This window comes from Diabrotica virgifera, chromosome 3 (genome assembly GCF_917563875.1).
Source record: "Diabrotica virgifera virgifera chromosome 3, PGI_DIABVI_V3a".
NCBI lineage: Eukaryota > Metazoa > Arthropoda > Insecta > Coleoptera > Chrysomelidae > Diabrotica > Diabrotica virgifera.
Window position 1 is genome coordinate 113,548,961 of NC_065445.1, and position 12,622 is coordinate 113,561,582.

The window sequence follows — 12,622 nt, forward strand, 5'->3', positions numbered from 1 at the left end:
TGATCTCCGGTCACACGCTCTACCACTGAGCTATATCCCTTTTGCTTTAACAGGTTACAAGATTTCTCATACATACTGACAAATTTAATAGACCAAGTGGTATACAAAAGTATTTAAATATACTTACTATTATTATAAAATATCTTATTCTCGAGGAAGACAAATCTAAAGACACAAAAATTATAATAAATAATACATTTACTAAGACACTAATATATCCTTTTATATGATTTAATATGACATTTGCGCTGACAGCGCTGATACATACATATCTTGAAAGATTAGCAACGAAATACATACTGTCTGTGTGCGCATGCGCCCGGCATTATAAAATTTCACTCTCGATCGTAAAGAAGTATAACTTCAAAAATTCATCATTTATGACTTCATAGTCACGCATCATAAAGAGTCATAAAATGTAAAAATACTTACAATTTACTGGTAATATTATCGGACACATTATTTTTAAGGGTAATTCAGTTGTCAGACGCGCCGAAGTAAGGAACCCTCTACAGGGTGATTGATTAGTGGGGTAAAGCTCAATAGATCCGCTATTGGGACCGTGCAAGTTCGGCAAAGCGACCCCTATTTCTACGCTCTGTACTTTTATTCGCACTTTTAATTATATTGGCCAATTATATTAGTCCTGGTTACTAGACAATTGTCAAGGCCATAGTCCAAAAAAATAATAAGAAGAAAAAATAAGATTCAGGTTATGTGATGAAAACGTAAACAATTGTATGTAGTAAATAAAATTAGTTATTAAAATGCAGTACTGCAAGCAAAATATACTTAATTAAATTTACCTTTATATAATAATTGCATATCATATCAATATTGTGGAGCAATATAAAATTTTTCTGCTTCATTGACAGAAGGTATGAAATATACGTCAATTTGACAATTTCAATTGACAATATGAATTATTTAAGATAGTTGCAATATTTCTCCGCGACTCGCGCACGGTCGTTTCTCGTTTCCCTTCCAAGTACTTGCACACCGCGAATAGTAATAAATAGCAATAAAAGTTAATAACAAAAATTGTAGCCTACTTTGAGCTTCACATTACAAAATTAGTTAGAATGTTACAGGTTGTTAGACAACACAGTGGCAGACCAAACATATGTTTTTTTAAATGGAACATCCCATATTTTAGTTTATATTCGAAATCCTGTTAACTTCTCCATCACAAAAATATAAAGGTTTGTTATGTTATACAGGGTATTTACAAAGTTATAACCAATTTTGTATGAAAATCGTAACAAGTTCAACTCCCTGTATAAATAAAAATAAGCACAACAGCAATGGTTTATTAATGCCATATTTTTTATTTATTGTCAAAATTTTCAAGAATTGTTGACAGTGCTAATTTTCTTTATATCAAATACAGGGTGTCAAAACGCAAGTACATTATTTTCTCAGTAATTCTAAATGGAACACCCTGTCTTTTATATCATAATTGAAAAGTAACATTACCGTACTTAAATTTTTATATAACAATTCCTATGTCCAAATTTATTAGTTTTCGAGATATTTTCATTTTTCAGAGCAAATTATTTTAGGTGTCTAAATTTATCTAAATTGTAAGTAAGCCATGACTGAATTGACAATTGACGATTACTGATTTTCAATCCGGTAATCAATGTAACAATGTGGGAAATAAAGAAATATAAATAATTTATTAGTAATACATTTTACAAAAAAACACAACCACAACATGCAACATTTTTTAAACAATTAAAAACTACTTTTTTATGTAAATATAACCAATAAAGAAAGAAAATTAGTAATAAATTTTACAAAAAAACACACAAACACAAAATACAACATTTTGTGAAGACAATTAAACACTACTTTTGTATGTAAATGTAACAATGTAACAAATAAAGAACGAAAAATAATTTATCAGTAATATATTTTACAAAAAAAAACATGTTTGAAAAAATTAGAAGCTACTTTTAATAAAATATTTTTAATATTTAATTACATAAGATGTTCAAAATTACCCCGTAACACATTTCTGCACGCCTAAAAACGATCATTGAATAAGCTACTTACTCTACGAAGCATTTGTAAATTAATACATCGAAATAAACTTTGTATTCTATTTTTCATCTCATCCCTTGTTGTTGGAGGTATTTTATAAACTTCATTATTAACGTAACCCCAAAAAAATCAGTCCAATTTATTAAATTCTGGTGATTTGGGTGGCCACGCTACTCGTCCATTGAAAAATGAAAATATCTCGAAAACTAATAAATTTAGACATAGGGAATGTTATCTAAAAATTAAAGTACGGTAATGGTACTTTTCAACAGTGATATAAAATGCAGGGTGTTCCATTTAGAATTACTGAGGAAGTAATGTACTTGCGTTTTGACTCACCCTGTATTTGATATAAAGAAAATTAGCAATATGTATCAATCATTATTGAAAATTTAAACAATACGTAAAAAAATATGGCATTAATAAACCATTGCTGTTGTGTTTATTTTTATTTATACAGGGAGTTGAACTTTTTACGATTTTCATAAAAAATTGGTTATAACTTTGTAAATACCCTGTATAACATAACAAACCTTTATATTTTTGTGATGGAGAAGTTAACAGGATTTTGAATTTAAAATTAAATATAGTGTGTTCCATTAAAAAAAACATAGGTTTGGTCTGCCACTGTGTTATCGAACACCCTGTAACATTCTAACTAATTTTGTAATATGAAGCTCAAAGGTGGATAAAATTTTTGTTATTAACTTTTATTGCTATCTATTACTATAGCGGATCTATTGAGCTTTACCCCACTAACCACTCACCCTGTATATTTACAAAACGTCCCCCTCCCGAAAATGTTCTGCAATAGAGAGAGATATGATGTTCGACTCGACATGAATAACTGAATAAAAAAGTCTCATGAGGGAGGTAATAATTTTTTTTAATGGTGGGCCCGAGGACCATATTCGTACTTTTTAAGTGACAGCGACATTTTTGAACAATTTCACCATTTCTTCATTTTTTCTGTTGAGAGAGACTTGGTAACTTTTAGATCTTTTTATCACGGGCATCTTTTTATAACCGTATATAATTTAAAGCACCCGAGCCGGTGCCAAGGAGGGTCAAGGCCCATGGGTATGGGCGCCCATGCTTTTTATCCTTATTTATTTGTGACTTCTTCAATAGACTTATTTGTGTATAGGTATATAAAATTCCGTACTTTTGTTTATTTGGAAAACATTTATTTGCATTTATTTTCTATCAGTTTATCGTGATGACACATTGTTAGTCTACAGTTCAAAGTTGAACCCCTATCAGCATGTTGGAATTTACGTCCTAATAGATCATTTAACAATTAATTAATTTCTTTATTAATTAAATAATATTTATATTTTATTTCATTGCAATTTCAAGAACTGGGCAAATCATAATTATAGGTTCACAAGTCAATAATTTTTACTAATAATAATATAACGTTTTTAAAAATTATTCATAAAAAAGTACATTAAAAAGTGTAAAGAACACACGAGAAATAATCAATCCAGTTTCAGCGATGGATTAGGTACACGAGAGGCACTTTTGCAATAAAAGTGACTTTTTGCCCTCGGTAATAATGTAGTCTTTCATGCTGGGTTTAAATTTTTTTTAAATATTTATTAGTTTTTTCATGATTCGAAACCATTCGAAATGGTACACCATGTTCGTGGTGTCCAAATCAAACATTCGCTATCTTTGTCATACAACGCACTCAGTCGAACAGAATAAAAAGACAAGACAGTGATAAACAAGGCTACTAAAAATTTGACACGACTTCAGGAATATTTTGAGTTGTTTATTAAATAATCTTCGTTCTTCGCCTGGATACAAATTCATAGAGAATACCGCAGGATATATTCTGCGATCTAAGTATTTTGTTATTAAAATTTTCAAAATTTATCTAAGCGTTCCGTAGTAACAGTTATTAAAAAAATCACTTTATCACTTTTTCTCTTTTCTGGATTATTAGTTTTTATTGTATAGTATAAAAATTATTGTAATCACTGAATACATAGTGAAAAAAGAATCATATTAATTAACTGAATTAATAAGTTAATCGATTACACAAGCAACAGTTATCCCAGAACATTCAAAGGCCATCTCAAGTTAATGACGATAATGCCATTGTCAACTAATGTTTATATTTCCATATTAGGGAGAATTTTACTAAACGTAATTTGCCGTGTAAAGAAAGAAAAGTAGGGATAGCCGTAAAATATTTGCCCCTACGCTCTTAAGGTATAAATGTCTATTTTTTGAAAAACTTTATGTTGTAGCTTTCAGATTGCTGTTTGCAAAGTGTAATAGGTTTTGAACAATATATAGAAAATAATGTAAATGCTACTTTCATTTTTTATTTAACGCAAATTATACTTTATTTTTTCCTTAATAGACCCGACCACAATGTCTTCATCTAAAGCTCTAGAAAAAATTGGTCAGAGCCTTCAAACGCAATATGAGAGATGGCAGCCAAGGGCAAGATACAAACAATCCTTGGATCCCACATCTGATGAAGTGAAAAAATTATGTACATCATTACGTAGAAATGCAAAAGAAGAAAGAGTGCTCTTCCACTATAATGGTCATGGAGTTCCTAAACCAACGTCAAATGGAGAGATATGGGTGTTTAATAGGGTGAGTATATGAGGGTTGTTATTTATTAGACATAGAATTAACGGGTGTTTCGCTTTCCTCGAATTTTACTTTGCATGAATTGTAATAATGAGTATTTTCGTCTGAATGAAAGTTTCCGTCTTTTGATAGACAATATTCTTTCCGCTTAAGGTCGATTCGCATTTTACGGAACGTTAACGTCCCGCCAAAGACCGGCAACGTCCCGTCAAAATATTCTGTAGTGTATAAAAATTTATTGTTAAAAAAATCAATGTGGGAAAAAAGTGCAAAAATGAAGTTACTCCTTTAATTTTTTAAGCATAATTTACAGCCTTGATCGCCTAGAAAAACTTTATAGGACGACTGAAACGTGTTCAAAATTTCGTTAGCATCGGTTTATAGGTTGTGCAGATTAATTTTGCATTCCAGGGTCCGCAAAAACAATTTGAAATTTGCAAAATTATGCTGGGTTCAAAATAAGCACTTGTAGTTGAAAGTATTTTTACATATTAGAAAGGCTCTAGCGAGTTCTAAAGCACCCCTACTCCAAAAATTGCATTTTCTCAGCTAGGCCTGGATCCCATGTACCAAAAAAATGTTGATTAATAGCAAGCTGAAAATTTGTTAATAGCTTAACAGTGTCTAGTCGGACACACTTTGATGTATGGGAACACTGGAACAGGGGAAGTTTTAATTGTTACACAGGTTACAGGTTTCGAACGTCAGACTACGAAAATGTCCCATGTATTTTGTCGGACAGAACTTCCAATTGATTTGTTACCCTTTCATTAAACTCACATGCAAAAATCATACTGGTATTTATTACTATCTGGGGATTTTGATAAGTCCCACACGTGGAACATGTCAAATGACAGGAATTATGTTGGTGATAAATAGCAGTCTGATTTTTGAATGAGAGTTTAATGAAAGAACAAATCAATTGGAATTTCTGTTCGACAAAATACATATTATGACGTTTTCGTAGTCTGACGTTCCAAATGTTTAACCTGTTCCACAATTAAAACTTCCCCTGTTCTAGTGTTCCCGTACATCAAAGTTTGTCCGATTAGACACCAGCTATTAAAAAATTTTCAGCTTGCTATTAATCAATTTTTTTTGGTACGCGGGATCTAGGCCTAAGCTTTCTGTTATCAGATTTTGATCTTTTTTTAATCGATGTCTCAATCAATCTTCGATGTATCAATTTGATTTTAAACACCTTTTTAATTGTAAAACGGGAAATTTGCAATAAACAATTTTATGCCATTCAATGGTTCAAGAATGGTTCGATGTTATATATTCCCTGTACTACTTTTTACGGGGTTGAAGCATGGACACTGACAGAATCGCTTTTAAAAAACTTAGAAGCGTTTGAGATGTGGGTCTACCGCCGTATTCTGAAGATCAGTTGGGTAGAAAGAGTCACAAACGAAAGGGTTTTGCAACGTTTGAATAAAAGTTGCGAAGTAGTGAACACGGTTAAAAGGCGCAAATTGGAACACTTTGGTCATATAATGCGTCACTGCATCACCTAGAAAAGTATGACATACTTCACCTTGTCATGTAAAGTAAAATAGAGGGAAAAAGAAGTGTGGGCCGCCGTACAACTTCTTGGCTTAAAAACCTACGCCAATGGTTTGGGAAAACTAGCACTGAACTATTTCGTGCGGCTGTAAATAAGACAGTGATTGTTAATATGCTGGGCAACATGAGATCGACAAGCGGTCTCGGCATTTTAAGAAGAAGAAGATGCCATTCAATAATGGGGGGAGGGTAATTTCACGAGAGATAACCTTCTTCTTCTTGCAGTACCGTCTCCTATCGGAGGTTGGCTACCATCACAGCAATCTTAACTTTGTTGGCTGCAGCTCTGAACAACTGCATTGAACTGCACCCATACCACTCCCTTAAATTTCGCAACCAGGAAATCCTCCTACGTCCCACATTTCTCTTTCCCGAGATTTTTCCTTGGATTATGAGTCTTAGCAGAGAGTACTTTTCTCCTCTCATTATGTGGCCTAGATACTCCAGTTTTTTCGCTTGTATGGTTTTTGTGACTTCGCATTCCTTCCCCATCTTCAGCAAAGCATCTTGATTTGTTACTCTTTCTGTCCATGGTATTTTCCACATTCTCCTGTAACACCACATCTCGAATGCCTCAATGTTTTTGATGTTTATCTTTTTCAGTGTCCAAGATTCCATGCCATACAGCAGAACGGAGAAAACATAGCACCTTAACATTCTCGTTCTTAAGTTAATATTTATGCCCCGGCTGCATAGGAACTTTTTCATTTTGACAAACGATTGTCTCGCTATCTCAATTCGCCTCTTGATTTCTCTTGTCTGGTCATTAGTATCAGTGAAACAAACCCCTAAATATATGTAGGACGTAACTCTTTCAACTGGCTGATTATTTATGGTTAAATTCACATTGGTGTATAGCTTCTTTGTTACAATCATGAATTTAGTCTTTTTGATGTTCAGTTTTAGACCATACTTATTGGTATGAGTGTTTATGTTTTCCATCAAATACTGTAAACTAGGTTATCTGTTACTATTAGCGTGTCATCAGCGTATCGTATATTGTTAATTAACTCTCCGTTAATGTGCATACCAATGTTTTGCTCTAGGAGCGCTTCCTGACATATTGTTTCGCTATATATATTGAATAGTAGTGGAGAAAGCACACAACCCTGACGCACACCTCGACGAATCTCAATTTCTTCGGTTAACTCATTATCAACCTTGATTTTTGCTTTTTGTCCCCAGTACAACCTGGATATGATGTTAATGTCGCGACTGTCGATGTTTTTTGCTTCTTAGGATTTCATACAGCTTTTGGTGTCTGACTTTATCAAAGGCCTTCTCAAAATCTATGAAACCTACGTAGAGGTCTTTGTTTACATCCAAACAGCTTTGCATTAGCACACTCAGACCAAACAAAGCTTCCCGTGTTCCCAGTCCACTTCTGAATCCAAACTGTGTGGCGCTTATGTCATCTTCTAATTTATTAAATATTCTTTTGTGAATTATTTTTAAAAATACTTTTAGTGTGTGGCTCATCAATGCTATAGTTCTGTTGTCTGAACACTCTCTGGCGTTATTCGTCTTCGGGATTGTGACAGAAGTAGAGGAGAGCCATTTCTTTGGTATGATGCCTGTTCTATAAATTGTGTTAAAGGGGTTCACCATTATTTCAAGTGTGTCGTCGTCTATAAGTTTCAACAATTCTACAGGAATTTCATCTGGTCCTGCAGCTTTACCCCTTTTGTGTTCCTTATAGCATATTCTATCTCGCTTTTTAGGATTTCGTTGTGTCGTGTGTAGGTTCTGCCACTGCTATTTCTGGTCTTTCGTCTGCAAAAAGTTCTTCAATGTATTCTGTCCATCTTGCCAGTTTTTCATTTAAATCTGTAATTATTTTACCTTTTTTGTCCTTTTCGATGGATGCTTGTTTCACTTTTTTACGATATTTTTATGCATGTTAAAGCTATCGTACTTTCTTTCATATTCTTCTATTTCCTTGCAGTTTTCCAGAACCCACTTCTCTTTGGCTTCTCTAATTTTTCTCTTAATCTCACGGTTCACTTCTTTGTATTTTGTCTTGTTGGTTTTATTTCTTCGCCTTTCCTCCATGAAGAACAAAATTTCGTTTGTCATCCATTCCTTTTTCTTAATTTTGCTTGGAACTAAGGAGCCTTCACCAGCTGTCATAAGGGCCTTTTCTATCTCCATACATTTGTCCTCTACATTGCCTGTGTTCCTATTTTTTGCAGCGATGTTTCTAAGATTGTTGTTTACCTGTTCTCTTGTCCTTTCCACTATAGTTGCATCTTTCAGTTGCTTAACGTCTATCTTTTGTTTAGCTGCATTTTTCTGTAGTTTCTTGAATCTTATATTTACTACAGCCACCACCGGATTGTGATCCGATTCTATATCAGTGCCTGGATAGGTTTTTGTAGACGTGTTGGAGTTTTTAAACCGGCTTCTGATTAGTATATAATCGATTTGATTCCTGACGATGTTGTCTGCGTTATCCCTTGGTGATGTCCACGTGTACAATCTACGGTTTGGTTAGACATTGTGTTCATTACTACAAATTATTTTTCTTGGCAAAATTGTACGAGACGTTCACCTCGGTCGTTTCGTTGTCCAAGTCCAAATTCACCAGTGCATCCATCAGTTTTCACCTTACCAACTTTAGCGTTGAAATCGCCCATGATTACGGTGACCTCTTCTTTTTTGGTCGATTCCAGAATGTATTCTAGTTGCTTGTAGAATTCTTCTATTTCCTTATCCTCTTTCTCTGCTGTCGGTGCGTAGACTTGAATAATGTTAATTTTTCCTTTGTTCGACTTTAGTTGGATTGCTATGATTCGTTCTGAATATGGGGTAAAACTTAGTACCGATTTGTTGACTTCCCTTTCGACTATTATTCCGACGCCATAACGGTGGTTTGTATCATCAGTTCCCGAATAGTAGAACATGCCGTTTCTATAGACATTTGCCGGATCCTTTCCACTGTACGTCGCTGATACCAAGTATTTTCACATGTAGTCTTTCCATTTCTGTTGTTACGTTTATTAATTTCCCGGCTGCATACAAGCTTCTTGCATTCCAAGTAGCTATTCTCATAACTTTATTTTTAAGTTTCACGACTTCGTTCGGCACTGTTCCCCCCGGAGATCCGATTGGGGAACATTTTACTCCGGAATATTTCGTTTCGAACATTGCCATTGATGGTTTTTTACAATGGAATCCATTTGGATATTTAATGCAGTGGTTTCCCGTTGTCTTCTGCATCCTGATGCCGTTGACCACTGTCTTGGTTCCTCCGCCTTTGAGACCGATTTCTCAGTCTCAGGACAACAGAGTGCCCTGCCATTTACCAGCTCATCCGCCCGAAGCCGTTGGCCGGTAGATGGGGGATTACTTATACTGGTAATCGCTTGGTTACTAGAGGGTGTAGTAGAAGGAAATATAGTGACCCGTCTGCTTTCGGAAACCTAATCGCCATTCGGGGTCAGAAGAAACAAGAGTTAGCCAAGAGAGGCTGATAGGAAAGATTAAAGACATTCAAGACAAGAATTTTACTCAAGACAAGTTGAAAAAGAGTAAAATGTGAAGGCTCTTATGATGCGCCAGGTGCGCTTCATAAGCGTAAGAGTATTGATACACTTTGTGTTCCCGCTCATACCTCGGGGTGTTGACTACAGACTGTATGGCTCGTCCAGCATTCCATAGCATGGAGGATGGGGTACACGACATTTTTACAATGTAGATACTCCAACTCCATGGCCTGACCAAGATAACCATAGATATAACCATAGATATAATAACACATAGATTAGGCCAGGTCCGAAAAATAGCGCAATTCGGGTCGGTGGTCTATCTATCTTTCTCTACCGGCGCTTAGCTTTCTATCTCTAGCATATGATGGCCTCCGCCTCTGTGTCTGTGTCGTTCCATTACTCCCACCTCTTGATAGATATGCTCACACTCGCACGACAGACAAAGATAGCTAGACTTGATATTGGCGTTACACCCCGATGCATTGAGTGGCATATCCCTAGCCTGGTCTATTGTTAACCTGTCTCTGGAGATAACTCCAGAGATAATTAAAAAATTAAAACTCCAGATAATAACTCTGGAGATAATTAAAAAATTATTCTAACCCTAAAAATGGTGTCAGTTAAGACGATTTAGCCTAAAGTAGCTTTTAGATTTTATTTGATTTTTTTATTATATAAATTTTATTTTTGTTTAGTCAATAAACATTTCATTTTAGACATACACGCAATATATTCCATTGTCAATATATGATCTACAAACTTGGATGGGAGCTCCATCTATTTACGTATATGACTGTTCAAATGCCGGAATAATTGTTGAATCATTTAAACAGTTTGCCAATCAACATGAATCTGAATATCAAGTAAGTAAATTGTTTTATTAATAATGAACTAACTATAAAAGACTCTAGAACAATTTTCGGAGCCGAAATCGAAACTTCAAACTTATTTTAAAGTAAAATTGTAACTTTCTTCTTCTTATGGTGCCTATCCGTTACGGATGTTGGACACTAACATGGCTATTCTGACTTTGTTGACTGCTGTCCTGAAAAGTCCGGTAGTGGTTTAGTTAAACCATTTTCGCAGGTTATGCAGCTAGGATATTCTTCTTCGTCCTGGACCTTTTTTCACATGCACTTTACCTTGAAGTATGGTCCGAAGTAGGTCATATCGTTGTTTATTGCGCATTATATGGCCCAGGAATTCCAGTTTGCGACGTTTTATGGTTACGACTAGTTCGCGCTCTTTACCCATTCTATGTAGAACTTCTTCGTTGGTAACTCTGTCTATCCAGGAAATCCTCAACATGCGTCTATAGTACCAAATCTCAAATGCTTCGAGTCTCTTCAGTGATGCTTCAGTTAAGGTCCATGACTCCACGCCATATAAAAGAACGGAGAATACGTAGCATTTTATTAAACGAACTTTTATTTCCAATTTTATATCGTGGCTGTTAAAGATTTTTTTCAATTTGACGAAAGCTGATCTTGCCTTCTCGATCCTTATCTTAATTTCCGTCGATTGGTCCCACTGTTCATTTAAGTTTGCACCCAAATAACAAAAGTTGGTGATTTGTGTTATAAGTTGTTGGTTAACTAGTAATTGACCAGGTGATATCCTATTTTTGCTTATAACCATGTATTTGGCTTTTTTGATGTTAAAATCAAGCCCAAACCTGCTACTTACTTCTGCCACCCTGGAGACAAGTGTCTGTAGACCTTCAAGACTGTCTGCAAAAATGACAGTATCATCAGCGTATCTTATGTTGTTCAATCGTTCTCCGTTTATAAGTATTCCCTCGTCTATGTCCGTTAGCGCTAGGTTCATAATGTGCTCTGAATATGTATTGACCAATAATGGGGACAATATACATCCCTGTCGCACACCTCTTTTTATCTTTATGTCGTCTGTTAACTGATCCCCTACTCTAACAGCTGCAGTTTGTTCGTAATAGATATTGTTTATTATACGGCGATCTCTGCTGTCTAGACCAATTGAATTTAATATTTTCACCAGTTCGTCATGTTTTATTCTATCGAACGCTTTCTGGTAATCAACAAAACACACATATATATCACAATTCACGTCTCTACATCTTTGAAAGAGAACTTGTATTGCAAAAAGTGCCTCTCGAGTACCCAATGCATCCCTGAAGCCGAATTGTGTGTTTGTCGTGTGTTCTTCATACTTTTTATATATTATTTTATGTATAATTTTTAAAAAAGTTTTCAGGAGATGGCTCATAAGGCTTATTATTCGATAATCTTCACATTTTTTGGCATTGGGTTTTTTAGGGATTGTTATAAAAGTTGATCTTAGCCATTGTTGGGGTATTTTTCCACTTTGGTATATATTGTTGAAGATCAAGGTAAGTCTTTTTACTTCGACTGTATCCATAATTTTCAAAAATTCTAAGTGAACTCGTCTGGTCCTGCGGCTTTTCCCTCCTCAATGTTGTTTATAGCAGCTTATACTTCCGCTTCGAGAATAGGTGGTCCGGTATATTTTTATTTTGTGTGATGGTGACATTCCTATCGTCTTCAAATGTTGTTGGCACATAGTTCATCCATGTTGTTCTTGTTTCTTCAATATCAACTATTGGATTTCCTTGAGCGTCTGTTAAGTGTCCCGGCCTTTTTGATTTATAGATGCCTGCTGCTTCTTTGATCTTTTCGTGGAGGTTGAAGGAATCGTGTTTACATTCCAATATCTCGATTTCTTCACACTGTTCTTCCAGATTTCTGTTTTTAGCTTCTCTGACAGCTTTTTTTATCTCTTTGTCTAGAAACTGATATGCAACGTAGTCTTTCTGCTTGAATTCTCTTCTTTCATGGTTTTTTCTTTTCTGTCTTTTTCGGTCCAGGTATTGGTCTAATATTTCCTTCCCAATGTATTCTAAGTGGTTTATT

General features: G+C 34.9%; 1 protein-coding gene across 1 annotated transcript in view; it reads left to right on the plus strand.

Annotated features, from left to right (window-relative positions):
• Positions 1–12,622, plus strand: part of LOC114327435 (regulatory-associated protein of mTOR) — a 178,324-nt gene that overhangs the window by 20,736 nt on the left and 144,966 nt on the right. The window contains exons 3-4 of the mRNA XM_050646849.1: positions 4,421–4,662; positions 10,430–10,576. Of these exons, the coding sequence (XP_050502806.1) occupies positions 4,421–4,662; positions 10,430–10,576 (389 nt within the window). The remainder of the gene's footprint in view (positions 1–4,420; positions 4,663–10,429; positions 10,577–12,622) is intronic.